Genomic DNA, 18,200 nt, shown 5'->3' with positions numbered 1-18,200 from the left:
TAAGTTTAATAAGTATTAGTTACATGACTAAATATTAAAGGAAATTAAAATTAGATTATGTACTTTAATTGTCTAAACCAATGTAAAACCAAAGAACAAATATTCAATATTATTGTCATTCTTAGTGTTAAATTGATTTTCTTTTTGCATTAGTATTAATTTGATTTTGATTTAAGTTTTATTATTATTACCAACATCTATGGACTATAATCTTTATGGAACCATTCAAAATTCTAAGTTTGAAACTTGAAATAATATATTAAAAGATAAAAACTATAAAAAAGTATAAGAAATATTTAAAAATTATATCAAAGTAAATATTTTTATGCATAAAATAAAATTTTAAAATTATATATATAATGTCAGGTTGTTTGGTCTCGGGTTGGTTTTTTTAGTTAAAACCAAACCAACCCAAATATAGTCGGGTTTTTTTTTTCAACACCAAACCAAGTCAAACCAACCACTAGTCGGGTTTTTTTTTCCGATTTAACTCGATTTGCGGTTTGGTTCGGTTTTCGGTTCGATTTTGTACACCCCTAAGTCTCATGTTGTTTATCACATATTTTAAACGCTATGTTGCTTTCAAATGAGTTTCAAGTAGTTACAAGGCTTTGTGGGAGAATACAATAGCATTATTTAAGTATTTTCTTCATTAATTTTTACTTTTATATACCTATGTTGTTGCTAAAAGTTCCCATGGATTAACAACTGATGAGATCAATAACGCAACACCTTGAACTTTCAGATTATGGTTTAAACCATTCCACATATGAAATTAGATCCAAACTCGGTGAATTTGATTATGCCTAGGTGTAAATGTCAAATCTCAAGTGTGGAAAGTGTATTGGATATGAATTAAAGTCATAAGACAATTCTAACACAAAGTTAAGTTGAAAGTTTTTCTATTTTTCTATAAGTTTATACAAGGGTCAACTTCAAATAAGCACCTCTCTAGAAATATAAAGTATTGAGTGGTGAATTATATACACAACTAAATAAAATTGAATCTAGTTTCCAAAACATCAAACCATTGTCAATATGATTTTTAGACCAGAAGTTAAGTACATTTTAGGAAAACGTTGACAATAATACTCATCCACGGGCTTGCAAAGTGAGTAGGTTAGCGTCCCAAGGAAATATTGTGTGTGTCAAGGAAGCAAAGTGAGGCAAAAGGTGTGCACAAGCACAAGCAATGAGGCGCACGTTGCTGGACACGCAAAGAGTCCTCCATGGTGTGCGATACATAAAGCCTTTTAAGACGTTTTTCTAAAAGTTTTCATCCATTGTCTAAATTTTCTGTCACACCCCGAACCTACATCCTGGGCGTGAGCGGCACTTGAGAACCATTGTTGATCGCCAAGTAAATTCTTGGCCTGACTGACTACTCAAAGACTAACTCAAGCAAATTTAAGCTTTAAAACAAAACTTGAATTCAAAAGTCTTAAAACTTCTCAAAACTCAAACTATCTCAAAATAGTATACTCAAAACTATCTGAAAACAATAATAATTCGCCAAAACAGTTCAAAGGAAATACTGGAAAAAAAACTCCACACTAACCATCTATGAAGCCTCTATAGTTAAACATGGATGTCGGGACCAGACCTGCGACACCTCAAAACTAATAAACTGAAAGACAAAAGTGGAGTCCTCTGAAATGCAAGGAAGGCTCACCAAAGCTAGCAAAAAGTGCAAAGTGATCTCAACGGAGTCCTTGTTGATGATCCTGACACCTATATATGCATAATGGAAAGATATTGTTGGTCGAATGACATCAGTACATTGAATGTACAAGTATGTAATATAGTTGAAGCAACAATACTTAGTTGAATGTAAAGCGTAAAGAAGTGAAATCATTTAAACTTTACAAAATACTTACTCATCTCTGAACTCAACATATTAAGTGTTATAATAAAAATACACTTTTAATTCTATTTGGGAGATTCTCTAACCAACAACCATCACTATATGCAACATGATGATACAACGTCTCGCCACACTGCCAAAACTGTCCTATACCTTGTCGGGATATAGAACATCTCAACTAAGTGGATCCGCTAAAGCTATGCTCGAAAGCGATAAAGAGTCGTCTAAAAAGTATGATCCATTACCCATGTTCGCTACATGGTTTATGAGGAATGTGAGTTGTTTGAACTCATCCGCATATCGGTGCTCAATACTTGTCACAACCCAGACCATCGTGATTGGCACCCACACTAACTCTCCGATGGGAGAACCACTACTACAGCCCAAACCAATCAACTAAACCAAAAACTAAAGCATTTAAATCACGGAAGCAAGTTAAATAGCTAAAACTGAAGTTCCCATAAACTTTCAAAAGATCTAACAACTAAACAAATGCGGGAAAAAATATGCCTAGAACCTGAAAGTCAATGTACCAAAACATCTAACAATGGACCAAGTCTAAACAAGAAGGGATCTAACCCCCAATCTAATGAACTAATCAACTAACTAGAACATAGTCTAAGTCCGGAAATGGTGGACATATACGAAAGAGTACCCATGGCAGCCCAGAAGAATTGGCTCACCCTTGAATTCGAACAACGATTGCTGATCTCCTAAGCGAGGTTTGTCAGTAGCCGTTTGAAGATGCCATGTACTCAACAAAAATAAGAGCAAGTGCAGTATCAGTACACAACTACAGTGTACTGGTAGGATCACGCGGCTATCCCACTAAGTGCAACATACATAAGTCAAACCACAATATAATCACATGCATATATCAAACATATACAATATCATCAACATTTACAAACAACAAACAACTTCACATATCTCAAAATACACAATTATAGCAAGTCATTGGTCCTCTCATGGAACCCAAACCCAAACAGTTAGCATACCGGAACGTGGTATCCGATCCAATGATTATGCCGGAACGTGGCAACCGATCCATTCAACACACCACAATCACAATCACAAGTATATCCTCAAGATCATACAATTAAGTCATAATTTCATGGTAACCATCATTCATCTATCTCATTTATAACAAGTGTGATCAATAATGCAATATTTACATATATACATGTATCATAATGAAGCAAGAACAAACATATACATCACACAATCATAGAATCATAACCATCACCTACCTTGAAACAAGCTTGAAACCCTAAGAAACTTGATCCTTCCCCTTTCGGATTCGTTTCGCTTGTTTTTGGTCTACAAACAATCAATATAATACGGGAATCAATAAACAATCACTAATTACCCGAATTACTAACAATTTCTATGAACCCTAGATCAAACTCATGATCCCAATTATCCAAATTAGGGTTGTTTCCATCATATAATCTATAACAAAACCCTCCCCCATCAATATTCACCCATTCTATTACGTTCTACAGATCGAAAAATGGATTCGGGAAATGAAAAGCTTACCTTTAGCCTCAAGAATGGTAAAAAATGAGTAGGAGTCGCCTGGGGTTCGTTCCTTAGCTCTAAAAATAAAAAAAGTGCCAGATAAGGTCGTTTAGGGGTTTATTAACGACCTTATGTCGCGTCGAGTCCGTCGCGTCGAGTCCGCCGCAGCGGCCACCACCCCGCTATAGTGGCCCCGCCAGAGTGGTAAAAACTCCCGCCAAGGCGGCTTGCACAAACTAGTGAGCTATCTTAAAGAATTCCAAAAACCCCATTTCACAACACACCTCTAACCAACGACGCTCAGAAAATACCCTTTACGCTAAGATCGATTTCAAGAGTTCTACTCGCCCGAATTCAATTCTGTAAAGTCATACGGGTTCCTTAACGAGTTATCTATCCACCCATGTAATCATAATCATACATAAATCTCCCGATTGTTACCAGATTTCCCTACACCTTAGTGACTCCGATTCCGTCCAAATTTGGACAAGGTTGGGAAAATCCAAATACTACGAAAAAGTTTTCCAGCCCCAAATTCCCCCTGTTGGCATTTCTTTAACGACGGGAATAGGTCGTTACAATACTACTCCCAATAAATATATACTCATGCTCAAATGTATAAAACATACTATTTGTCAATTTTAAAGTGATTGCTCAAGATAACCTCTTAAAAGAGGTAACTACTCTGACATATCTTTAAACTCGTTAACTCATTTAGAAATCAAAATTTCTCTTTTCTCAATGTAACAAGTGATACATTTAAAAATACTTTGTTCCCTTATACTTTTACTCAAATCGTGTTTAAGATTCTTTCTCAAAACTCATCTTTTCTTTCTCAAATAATTAGTTTAGGGAAAAAAGGTTTACTTGAAAGGATTCTCAATATTAACTCAGTAATAAATCAATAATAACTCAACAATAGGGTTCATGCTGAAAATAGGCATGAACAATCATCTCAAGAATCTCAACGCAAGATATAGCAACTCAATAATCAAGAAATAGAATTCAAAACTCAACAATGAAACTCATCTAAAGAATTATCTAAACAAAAGATGTAACCCTAGATTATTCTTTAGTGATAGAAAGTAGATGTAGGGCGTGAGGATGAACTCAGTCCATCACTATGAGTTGCCTTACATACATGGAAGAACAAGGTTCTTGAAGAAGCTTGAAGAAGAACTTGATTGGACACCTTGAAACCCTAGCTTTGGTGTTTCTTGAAGTTCTTGAGCATAGATTTTTTTTTTGAAATGAGAGGATTGAAATAATCGGAACTGATTGACTTTGGCTTTTGAAAGAAATTAATAGTTATGGATTGGGGTTTTGGGATGAGGTAAAGGCATAAACATCCCTCCTAAAACGTGACAAGAAGAGAAAACTAAAAGAATTCTAACGTGCGCAATAGCGCAGCTAAAGCTTAGTTCGCGTGACACTTTGCGCAACCTTAACAATAGCACTGACATTGCCGCGCGGGTGCGCGACGGACATCCACTTTGCGTGCCAATTTGCACAGACTACTTAGTGTTCAGAAAAATGATCATAACTTTTAGCACATAACTTGGATTGACGAACGGTCAAATCGGTTGAAAGAAGACTTCAAGGCCTTTCATATTGTTGTTATTAAGCCACAAAATTCTTCATTTGTTAGGGGGTATGATTGATTGAATTTTATCCTTGAATGGACTTACACGAAAACTCAATTGTTAGAGTACCTCTCAACTCGACTTTATGCTAAAAGTTCATTATGACCTTAATTCACATCCAAAGCACTTCAAATACTCAAGAATGAACCGTAACATATATTAACAAGTAGTATATCTCCCAATCCAAATTGATACACTCATCACAACCGATTCAAATTCTAAGAGTAGAATTTTCAAGGTGTTACATTTCCAAATCCTAGTTAAACTTTTTTTCTCTTCTCCACTTCATCTCACACCAAGTAAGTCCCTTACATGTAATTCTAAGTGATTTCAAGCATTTCTAATATCCGAATATGGATTCTTAGTGAAATTTTATATCATAATCTTGGGATTTTCAAGAAAATTCATCTCCAAGGTTCAAGAAAGATTTTGGTTGTTTCTCTACTTCCAAGATCAATTTTTTCTTGGGTACGTATTTGAAATAATTAATATATGTAAGGCTATCTTCTACGTGAGGAAACGTCATTTTTCTTCTCCACTCAACGCTCTTTATGTCTACAAGTTTTTCTTCATAATGAGTTAGGCTTATGTGAAATTTTTTATGTCTTGTTCGTTTGATTCCTTAGAAACCTCAAGAATTCCCTACAGTATTATTTATTCTGTATGATAATCCATTTTCCATGAATTTTATGAATTTCACCATGAAGTTATGAAAATATAAAAAAGTATGATATTCTTTTAAAAAATTGAGTTTGATGAATCCTCTTATGGATCTGACTTATGATATGACTCCTATGACTAAGAATCATGATTTTCTACAATAAATATGAACACCATAATTTTTTTCAAAGGTTGATTTTGACTAACAAATATAAACTTCAAGATATTACGACATAATTTATGAATAATGATTTGTTTCAAATGATAAACCTTGTGATATTATGATATGATTTACATGACCGTGATTTATGAGCTTTTGAGATATCTATGATTTATGAGCTTTTGGGATAATAATGATTTTGAGAAAATGTTATATTTTGGAAGAATTATTATTAAATGAGTATGTATGAATTTTAGATGACAAATATCTGAAACTATATATGCCAAGTCATGTTATGCCCATGTGACCTATCAATGTATAGAACAAATTTTCGATGGGGGCGACAATCGAATATCATGAGTTTACATGATATATATCATGTCGATTTTGAGAAACTCCCCAACATAAATTAATGATTTATGAAAGATGCAATTTATTTAGTGAGGCAATCATCATGATTTTAAAACTTATGATTTACTCTATGCTAGTAGACACTATTCGATATGTAGAAGCTTCCATATAGACCGTCAATCATGTACTTCAAGTTTTGACCTTCATGTTGTTTTCATAAATTTCAACATCATGTTCATACATTTGTGAAAACTATTTCTTTTAAAAGACTTGAAATTATGTTTAGACTCATATTTAGATATATGCGCATATATTTTATGTCATGGTACATGCACACTTGGGCCAGTAATAACATCAAATGTCTCCCACGCCCACGATCTAGACTTGGAGTCTGACAAATAATCAGTGTTTTTTTTTTATTGAAAAAAGATATTTGTGTCATGAAAATTACATAAATTAATAATGAAATGAACTATGAGGACTAAATTTTTATGAATTGCACGTGTTAAGGGGCATGTTGATAATTACTCTGGAGGTTTGCCTTGCTGGTACGATTTATGAAGATGTTGATATCTATACAGTTAGGGGTGTATAAAAACGAACCAAATCGCAAATCGAGTTAACTCGGAAAAAAAAAATCGACTAGTGGTTTGGTTTGACTTGGTTTGGTTTTGAAAAAAAAATCCGCCTATATTTGGGTTGGGTTGGTTTTAACCAAAAAAAACCAACCCGAGACCAAACCAACCTGACATTATATATATAATTTTAAAATTTTATTTTATGCATGAAAATATTTACTTTGATATAATTTTTAAATATTTCTTATACTTTTCATAGTTTTTATCTTTTAATATATTTTTTCAAGTTTGAAACTTAGAATTATGAATGGGCCAATAAATATTATAGTCCACAGATGTTGATAATTATAATAAAACTTAAATCAAAATCAAATTAATACTAATGCAAAAAGAAAAATACAATTCAACACTAAGAATGACAATAATATTGAACATTTGTTCTTTAGTTTTACATTGGTTTAGACAATTAAAATACATAATCTAATTTTAATTTCCTTTAATATTTAGTCATGTAACTAATACTTATTAAACTTAATTTTAGCATGATTTAGTACTTTTAAATTATGATAATTTTCATTATGACTTGTTAATTTGCAATATTTGTTTTACGCGATTTCATTATTATTATTTTTGTTGGATATTTTAGTGTCATTAATCATATCATATTGTGTTATATTTTTAAGAAACATCTTAGATAGTTGTATTTTGGTAGGACTAAAGAAATATTTGAAGTACTAGTAAATTATATGTTTGTATGAATACTTTACCGAAAAAACCCGAAAAAATCCAAAAAACCCCGAGGTTGAAAAACCCAAGTTTTATTGGTTTGGTTTGGTTTATAAATTTAAAAATCCGACACAAATAATTTGATTTGATATTTGAAAAACCCGAACTAACCTGACCATGTACACCCCATCTATACTCATTGCTCTATTGATTGGTGGAGTCACAACACAAGAACCATAAAAGAGAGATGATAGAAATATGGGTACTTCCTTTTTTTGGTGCAATTATAATAATATCATGACCTTTATTAGAGAAAAAAGGTACTTGATAGTCCTTTGTGGCAAGTGATCTACATCTACTATACTGGCTTAAAAAAAATTGGACGGCCATATTTCATTATAAAATTTGAAAAAAGTAATTTTTTATTTTCAAAGTGAAAAACGACATCATGTTTGATCATGAATATAAATTAAAATTATTTTTGACTTTTTGTAAGAAATTTGGAACGAAATAATTGAAAGAACATTTCTATTGTTTTTTAAATTCTTGTAAATTCTAGAATTCAATTACAAGTTGGAGTTTCAAAATTTTATGGCCAAACATGTTTCGAAGATCAACTCCATAAAGAAGTGAAAAGATTTCATTCCAAGACAGAAATTAGACACCGATGAGCAAATTTCTTACGAAAAATAATGAAAAGAAGACAACATTTTATTTGGATAAAATTGAACAATTTTCGAGTAAGCTTAATATACACTACTTTATTTTTAAAAAAAAACAATTTCATGGCAAGATTTTAAGGATAATTTCAAAATTATATTTAAAATATTGTAGGAAATTAACATATTGTAAATATGTATACACTACAATAAAAACAACTTTTAGCAACAATAAATATATATATTAAAAAAGAGTGATAAGTCTTTACCTCCTCAATTATCCTTAAAATATTGTAGGAAATTAACATATTATAAATATGTATACACTACAATAAAAATAACTTTTAACAGCAATAAATATATATATTAAAAAAGAGTGATAAAGTCTTTACCTCCTGCATTAGTTAATTTATCATTGGATCCAGTGTCACTATAGGCTTTATGGACATTTACAAAGAGTGTTAAATGTCGCAATAAGCTATTGTTGTTAATTAATTGCCAATATATATATTATACATATTATTGGATGCCACTATTGAGCCAAAATAAGTGGCATGACTAGTTTCTCCCTAGAATCATTTTTCATTCATCAAACATGTCTCTCTGTCCTTCATAGTGGCATTGAAGTACTTTAAAGGGCAAGTAGTGATATTTCTTTATTGAATAGTTTAGCCAACATTTATGGTAGTAGTCTAAAGATTTGTTAGGCATCATCATGAAGTTTGAGCTGATTGAACTCTACCAAAGAAATCAATGCATCACCATGCTCCCACAAACCTATAGGTCCTAGTTATGTCTCATTCCTTGTCTATGAAAATTAAAAATATAGATATGATCAAAATCGATCTCTCTTTTCAGAATATTGGATTTGATACGTTCAACAATAATATTATTTTAGGGAAATTACGCGGATAAGTAAATATATACTAGTTAATTAGCTAACATAGCTATATTTTGCATTAATTACACTCGCAGCCTCTTTTTAGCTATAATTATGTGCGCCTCTCTCCTCTCTTCCTCTCTCTCGTCTCTCTTCCTCGCACGCTCTTTTTAGCTATAATTCGTGATTTTTCCTTATATGATAAGTATTTAGTTTGGGATGTACACTATGTGTAATTAAGTCTAGTTATCTATTTAATTAAAATTGTTCTTAACTTTTCAATTATGAACTTATAGTGCCACAGATTTAACACTTGCAAATTGCAATGTTTGAAATAGTTTGCAGTGAAAAAAGATAGGTAGTTTTTCTTTTATATCTATATATAATCTTAATCTTGAAAAACAAATACAGTAGTAATTATTTTAAATTTGTGCATCTTTTGTTTTTTATATTAAGTTGTTGGGACTCTTCACTTTTGGTGTCCCACCCGTGTATATATAAATTTCTATGATAGTCCTTTTTTTTTATATATATATATCATCTTCTGGGATTCTCCTTTTGATCAGTATATTTTCCTCTTAATATCTTTTAAGTTTTTCACATAACGTCTCATAATTTAGATAATTCGCACTATTTTTAGATATCTGAATTATTCTTAGTCAAATTTCCACATCCATATCCGTATATGAATCCATATTCCCAAATCCATATCCCTACTTGAATTCATATCCCCAAATCATGAAAAATCCAACCTCTAGATGCATACTCGTATTGAACATCTGCATCCGAGTTCGAGCAACTTAATTATTATGAGTCTGTTGTTTAATTAGTCCATAATTTATATGGGAATGAAAACAAAGCAGACATTGTATTAGAAAAACAAGACTAGCTAGTTACAAAAGGACACTTAGTGGTGCATTGACAAGGAAATATAGTAGTAGTAACATAATATATAGCTAGAAGTGACAACTACTTAGTCCATGATTGAAACTTGAATCCCTCTTGGAAGACATGAACCTTTGAAACCAATCTCATATTTAGCTCCCTCCACTTCACAAAGCTTGATGATCTCAATATTTTCTTTATCTTCAATCATTTGCAAGCTCGTTTGAAAAATGTCTTTTAGCCATTCATCAAACAAGTTGTTGAGAAATGAACCACACCCTTCAAATACCTTCTCCAACACCATTTCATCAAAGGAAAATTTCTCTAGTATTTTACTCCCACACACTTGTTCCAATGACCTTCTCATCTTGAACATGAACACCTCTCTCATTTGCTTGTCTTGAGAAGAATCGCGCTTCAAAACAAGGCGGTTCTTGATGAGGTCCAAAAAACCAAGTGCTGGATTGTTGTTTTGTTGATGCTGATCATTGGCTGTATCGCGAGTCAAGTCACTTGAAATGGGGCTAAAGTCCTCAGTTTTGGCTTCGTCTACATCACCCTCGTCATAGACCTCGTCTGCTTTGATGTTGAGGTCAAGGGTATTTGAGCTCAATTGCTTCATTATCTTCCCACTTTGAGTAGCAATTGAGGTGACATCTTCCATCACATTGTTTCTTGGACTCTTGGTCTTGTTAGGCAAAGATAATTCCCATTCAGCTTTTCTCTTATGATCAATACATACTGATCCAGGATTCGGACTCGTTTCACTTACCACCAGTTTCATCTGGATTACAGACTCTGTGCAATAGTACTCTCTTCCATCACTGCAGTGTTCAGTTGCATCGGTAGTCCTGATTGCTACGATGAACAAATGACTAGAACTTCGATTTTCATAAGCATCCTTAAGAAATTTCAACAGTTCTGCATCAGCAAAATTGATATCTTCCAGTAGGACAACAAGCCTTCCATTATTCCTTAAGGCCTTGTTGAGCAATTCAACATGATTTGACATGTTTCTCATGTTGATGCACAACAGCAAGTCATCAGAACCAAATGCTGATTTAGCGATCACTCGAGCCAATCTCTGTTTCCCAATTGAGTCATTCCCCTGAATCAACAACCAATTCTTCTGCTTATTGATTGTGTTGAAATCCATCAATGCATCAACAATAGTATGCATGTTTTCCATTTGCCAAGGCAAGTTCTCTTGTAACACTTTGAGCATCTCTTCATCAACGTTATTCCCACCGATATCAGAAACCTGTGAATTCCCAAGAGCAAGTGTAATTTTTACTTCTTTCCCGTCTCTGTTCTTAAGAGAATCCAAGCTTGGCTCAACTGATGATTGTGATTCATTTTTCGAGTTCCCATTGCTGAAACTGAACTCGATATGGCACGATTGTTGTCTTCTGAATCTTGGCACAGTGCTGGCTCCATGATTAGGCTTCACATTTGGAGGATCACTAAATGAAATCGATTTGCAATCTGTTATTATACTGTTCTGATTAGGCCACCATGGATACAATGAATTAAATGAATAATTCTTCCCACTGCTATTGTATTCATTGCACACAACTGAACTTATTTGTCTTTGATTAGGCTTCTCTTGATGAAGATTTTTGCACAATCTGCTCCACTTTCCTTTCAACTCAGCCAAATCATCCTGAAAAAAGGATGGCCAGTAAGATAATGTTGTCCCATTTTAGATGATAGATTAGACACATTGACCTTTATACTCCGAATTCTATCATCATCTCGTTGATGTTGTTTGTCTGATTTCAACTTGATACAGAGTTTAAGAAAATAGAGATTTTTTTTTTAATTTTGTGTAAAGATATGTAGAGTGTATCAAAACATTCTTTAATATTGTGATATTAAACATGTCACGTGAAAAAGTTAAAATTTGTGAAGGTAGTATATGATATTACAAGTATAGGAATAATTGGAATTATTGTAGGGTAATAGATGAGAATAGTAAGATGTGTACCTTGTTAGTTGGATCCATGTCATGTGGTTTGAGCCAATCAGGCAATGGTGTTGGAGGTTTGTCAGAGTCCTTAGTGTCACATGTGATAGACATAGGACTCAATGTACAAGTTTTGTGCTGCCCAAACTTCAACATAGCTTCTTTTTCATAATTACAAGTGCATTGTGCACAACAAGTGAGTGCATCTTGTTCCTCCTTGCTAAGTACTGGCTTTTTCTCAAACATTTGTTGAGAGAATGGTATTCTTGCTTCATGGACACTGCAAAACCAGGAGAATATAGACTTGTTTAGTAAATTATACTTCCTTCCTTCCAAAAAATAATTGAAAATTATTACACTCTTTGTCCAATTTAAGCGTCTTACTTCAGTCTCTCAGAAATAGTATCTCTTTTTATATTTAGTAAGCTTTAAATTTCAACTTGTTACATAACACGTTTAAGACTAGAAGATTTAAAAGACTATATGCATCTTTAATTTAAGATTATTAGATTCAAATTTTTTTCTCTAAGTACCCAATTAACATAAGACACTTGAATTGTAGCAATAATACTTTTTTTAACCCTCCCTAGGAGCTCCCACCCCTCTTTGCTCCCTTGGTGACTCGAACTCGCAACCTTTGGGTTGGAAGTGAAGGGTGCTTACCATCCGAGCAACTCCCTCTCGTCATTGTAGCAATAATACATTTCTAAATCTGAAAATAATTTAAATTGAACACTTTTATGGAGGGCATAACAAGTGTAGCACTATTCAAATCTCCACTAAATTGAAATGTAAGGGGGAAAAGAGAATGATAATTAAACAAGATTATAGTATTTAAATTAGTAGTAATATAAAAATAAGTGTCATTTGTCTAAGGTGCTTTCCCATCTGAAAAAGAAGTCAAAAAAGGAAGATAATTCCCTTGAAACCTGAAAAAGGCTACCACCGATACTAGAAACATGCTTGGGACAAAAACCCACATACTGCAACATCACCTGCTAAATACTGAATAAAGTAGGTAATTATTTACTATTCTATTTCCAATTTTTTTCTCTTCTTTTGCCTTTTTCACCTTATTATTATGACTTAAAAACAAATCCACAAAAAAAGAAAAAGAAACAAGAAAGCAGTAAATTCACAAGATGTCCATTTTACATTTTGTACGTTTTCTTAGCATTGCTTTTTGGCAATATAATAGAGCGTGCTCCTAAGTCCTGCTATTTTTGTTCAGTCGTTCAGACAATGAAAACTCAAACACAATCATAAAAAGGAAACATAATATACTCGTTCACTTCTACTTGTCCACTATTAAACATTAATTAATAGAGGTAGTGGGTAAAATAACCGTGTCAATCATTGTTTTTTTAATGTATATGTCAAAATCTAAATGTGACAAGTTAAAATGAACGAGACTATATATGACTTTTCAAGAAGTAAACTAACCAAATAGAGTAGTGCATTATGATGAAATACACAAATTAAGTATATGATTATCAAGAATGAAAATGGTAACTGACCTTGTAGTATTGAGACTTAACCCTAGACCACCAGATGGAACAGAAATAGGTTGAAGAGACCATTGAATATCAAGAGGAGGTTGTTTCATTTGGCATTTGATATAAGTTTGATAATTTGCTGTACCCACCAACCAAACCTTTGCATTTGAGCTGCTGTTGTTGTAGGAAGAAACAAGCCTTCCTATCTCAGCTACAAGATGATCAACTGGACTATAATTAACAAACAATCCTCTTTCTTTCTCCTTATTAGTACTGTCAACTGTCCATTTCAAGTCACCTGTGTAGATAATGACTCCTCCTCTACCCCCACCCCTTGTAAGAGATTCCACTTTTCTTTTCAGGTCTGATATGTTCAGCTCCACTTCTTCTCTTTTCATTAACATTAGCGGTGCATCTGAGAACTGAAATTTGATAAAGTGAACTCCTTTAAGTTCCTCAGGCACATCTCCTCTCTCCACTTTTCCCATCAGTTGTGCAACTATTCCTTCTGTGCTTGTCACTGAGTCACCAACTATCACACTGTTTCGCCTCTTGTTGTTACTTCTCAACAACACATCTAACACCAACTTAACATCTGATGATGTTAATTGTGTATTAATGAACTTATGAGGTGAAAAGAGAATAGGGTTTTGTGAATTCCAAAAACTATTGAATGGACTATTCTCAGTAGTAGTTGCAGTGTTAGTAGGTGAGCTAGGTGTGGTGTAAATTCCACCTGCAGAGCTATTGTTATAACACTGAAACACTGATGAAGAAGCTGATTCCTCTATATTGTTTTTAATTGCAGTACTAGAGAAACCAGCTTCTCTCATAACCCTACTAACACTAGGATCATCTAGAATAGACAAAATAAGTTGCTCTAACTCAACTTTAATAGCTAAAAGAGGTTGTTGCTGTTGTTGCTGCTGCTGCTGTTGCTCTATACAGCCTCTTCGCTGATGAGCTTGCGCTCTTTTGAGTGCAGCAACTAAAGCATTAGACAAACAAGGCTGGCCATGAAGGAGTGGACCAGGACTTGTTGGAAGTCTATTAAGTGCAACATTAAAGCATAACTCAAGAGCTCTACACTGAAGTGGATGAGAACTATAATTATTATTATTATGTTGTTGAGATTTGAGACAAGCTTTTCGAAGAAGACTTAATCTCGAACTCAACAAAATAGCAGCAACATGAAGAGGAGTAACCTGTGCATGGCCTCTTCTCCTGGCCAAGCTAAGAGAAAGCTTCAATACTGAAGCAGCCTCTGTTGTGAGGGTCTGTTGAACTGCACTACCCGCTCCCGTTCGCATAACTTAGATACAACCCCACCCCCCCTACACCCCCCCTCGTTGTTGATACCGTAACCTATCTTGCCTGAGAACTGAACACTTTCTTACTATGTTACCCCCCCTCTACCAGCTCTAACACCCCACACTCTACTCAAACTTGTGTTTTCTATATACTTTCTTTTTCTTGTTACTTCTTCTTTCTCTTAACAACAAGTATGTGTATATATATATATACATATATATGTGCTTCAACTACTATAGCTTTATTTCTTTTTCTTTTCCTTTCAAGTGAAAAGATATAAGCCCACAAGGGTTTTTTAAATAAAGAAGCCAAGACAGATCATATCTTTGCCTTTAAACTAGTTGTTCTAGCTTTTTCATTTCTTTTTTTTATTCCTTTATCTAAAGACAATTTACTCCTCCGTTTCTTTTTAGTCTATTTCAAAAAAAAAATATAGTATATTTTTTTTGTTGGAAACTTACTAATTCTAACTTTTCTGTGACATGTTTAAGTTAAAGACCTATGTTGGTCGGAGTCTTAAAAAATGTTAACATATGTGTGTCGCATTTTCAAAAAGTAGTGTATTTTTGAAGAATTAGATATTGATCAACATTGAAAATGAAGAGTCTACGCAACTTATATTTAGACCATATGATTAAAAAATATTTTTAATATATTTAATGTATCTTTGGTTTATAAGATCACAACAACAAGATTCAAAAGTTGTTATTACTTCTAATTTCAGGTTAAAACCAAACAAACAAATTTAAACCATAATTAATCCGTCCATTTCATTTATATGGAACCTTTTGATTGGACAAGAGTTCAGGTAAAAAACTTCTTATTTTTAAAATCTTGATATACTTATGTGGCTACAAAATTATGTTATGTGATATAATTAAAATTCCTAGATTCAATTTTTAAAATTTTGACAATAATGTGGACATAAAAACGTTAAGTTTCTTGAAACAAAATTTATATATTTGAAAATTACGTACTAAATAAGAATAATTAACAAATTAAAATATTTAACATACATATAAAGAAATTTCAATAGGACAAGCGTTCAATAAATTGGAACGACTAATTAACAAGGATTGTGGTGGAGTAGTAAGTACTTCATTCTTAATCAGAGGTCTCAAATCTCCCGGATACATAGTCGTCATTATTAGGGAGTGCTTTACTCCTATTATGAGATTTTTTCGACGCAAATCCAAATTTAATCAAACTCTAATATAGATACCAGAGCCTGAGCGAAAAAAAAAACAATGTAAGTAGCTGATAGTAGTTTTTCTTTTCTTTTCTTTTCTTTGTCTCTGGTTAGACCAGTTGTACTTTATCTTTCAACAGTTGTTAGTTCTAAGCTTTATGACCAAATGGTGTGTACTATTTGTAAAGATAATTAGCATGAAAGGTTACTTTTGTTTAATCATTTTTGCATGGGGATAGGGAACTGTGTCAAGTAATTCTATGCAGTAAGCTAAGATAAGTTATTTATTAATTAATAGACTGCATTTATCAGAGAATTTGATACTCACTACATGTAAAGCTGCATAAAGAGAATACAAGATTTCGATCTCTATATGTGCATGCTTTTTTTCTACCAAGAATGACAAACTATATAATATAAATAAACAAAATCTTCAAGATATACCTAGTTTACTATATTTCACATAATAAGTTATTCTCGCTGTCCTTTTTAACTTGTTTACTATATTATTTTGAAATGTCTAATAATACTTGTCCAATTTATTAAATCAATAAATAATTATCATTTTATATCTATTTTATCTTTACTATTTAAATACTATTTATTTTTGAATGACTTATATTTAATAAGGGTGACTTGATAAAATTTACTTTATATTTAATAAGGGTGACTTGGTAAAATTTACTTTATATTTATCCTTGTGTCGAGTCAATAGTGTATAACCAAGGGAAGAGCCACCTTGTGGGGTTCATCCTTTACCCCCTTCGGCGAAAAAATTATATTATTTATACATGATTAAAATATTTTTTTATGTATATATAGTAGATGTCGAACCCCTTCGACTATTTTATGTGTCTATTTCTACAGATTTTGAACCCTACTTACTAAAAATTCTGGCTCTGTCACTGTGTATAAGTATAACTATTGCTGAACAGAAGGAGGAATAGAAATGGTAACTTTAAAAAAATGTCTTGAAGTGGGAGCCTATTTATTCTTTGAGTTTCTTTAATTAATAAACAAAATTTTTAAAAAATGTTAGGGAGAGAAGGGGAGGCAGAAATTCAAATAAAGTAATAAAGGTGAAAAGGTAGGAAAGAAAGAGGGAGAGTCGATAAAGGGGAAAGTGATGATTTTTTGCCCTTTTCATGTTTATCATTTGTTTCCTTGCATATAAATGAAAAATCAAAGTTAATTGAAAATATAATAATATATTGTTAAGGATTATTATAGTTTTAAGCAGATTGGAAAAGAAAAAGAAAAAAAGAGATGTCACGCCAATCCTCGTAGAGAGACAGCGTTTTATTCCCCAAGTACCCAAAAAGCAACCCTCTGTCTCCTATCCTACCTAAGCATTATTGCTCTCTTTTTCACTCCCTTTCTCTTCTATTAATCCTATTTTATCTTCAACAACCCACTTACAAACACCTTTTTAATTAATCACAAGGTCAAATTAAGGGGTTTGGTAAAGTGGATTGGAAAATATAATGATGCACTAATTTTGTGTATTATTAGTAGGGTTTTTCATGGTTATAGTTGAAAAATCAAATTAAATCGCAATTTGAATCAAGAAAATTGATATATTTAGTTTGATTTTGAATCATGAAAATCGATACTATTTGGTTTGATTTTGATTTTACTGTAAAAATAATTAAACTGAATTTCATAAATAAAATATAAAACCTCTTGTTAGTGTTTTGATATATAATTTTCTTGTACCCATCCCCGGGTAGTTCCTCAATTGTTGAGCTTGGGGTTATTTTTTTTTTGCTATAAAGATTTGGTATTTTGATCTTGGTGTATTGCTCAACTAAATCACTCTGCTCGTGTAATAATAATTCTAATTTGATTAATTGCTTAATTGAATCCATAATAGTTTTCATGTGTATTGTTCATATACTAGGTGTATGTGTCTATCGAGATGCATACGTCCTTAACAAACTTTTTTACTTTCAAATTGAGAAAACTATAAAAATCGAACCAAATCGACAATGATTTTTTTAAATTTGATTTGGTATTAGAGATTGAAAAATAGACTAAATTGGTTTGGTTATGGTTTTAACCAATAACCGATTTAAATCGACACATGAATACCCCTAATTATTAGTATATTGTTTGGTAATTTTTTCAATTTTTGTATAACTAATATTTGCATAAGTTATATACTCTATTTGATATTAAGGTATGCTAAATTAATACATGAAAATTCATGGTACTCCCTTCATTTAAAAACGAATGACTTACTTTTCTTGTTCGTCTGTTTATAAAAGAATGACCCATTTTTCTTAACAATACTTTAATTTCATCTTTTAAT

The 18,200-nt window shown here is 32.4% G+C and overlaps 1 protein-coding gene across 1 annotated transcript; it reads right to left on the bottom strand.

The window, feature by feature from the left end:
• Positions 1-9,891: 9,891 nt before the first annotated feature.
• LOC102606054 (uncharacterized) lies at positions 9,892-14,864 on the bottom strand. Its single transcript, XM_006344462.2, has 3 exons — positions 13,411-14,864; positions 11,915-12,173; positions 9,892-11,590 (listed from the first exon to the last, which is right to left on the bottom strand). Exons 1-3 carry the CDS (start codon positions 14,697-14,699, stop codon positions 10,016-10,018), a joined length of 3,123 nt encoding a protein of 1,040 aa, XP_006344524.1. The 5' UTR covers positions 14,700-14,864; the 3' UTR covers positions 9,892-10,015.
• Between the last annotated feature and the right edge of the window lie 3,336 nt (positions 14,865-18,200).

This window comes from Solanum tuberosum, unplaced genomic scaffold, assembly GCF_000226075.1.
Source record: "Solanum tuberosum cultivar DM 1-3 516 R44 unplaced genomic scaffold, SolTub_3.0 scf00058, whole genome shotgun sequence".
NCBI lineage: Eukaryota > Viridiplantae > Streptophyta > Magnoliopsida > Solanales > Solanaceae > Solanum > Solanum tuberosum.
The sequence above is the reverse complement of the archived record's forward strand: the minus strand, read 5'-3'. Positions and strand labels throughout refer to the sequence as shown.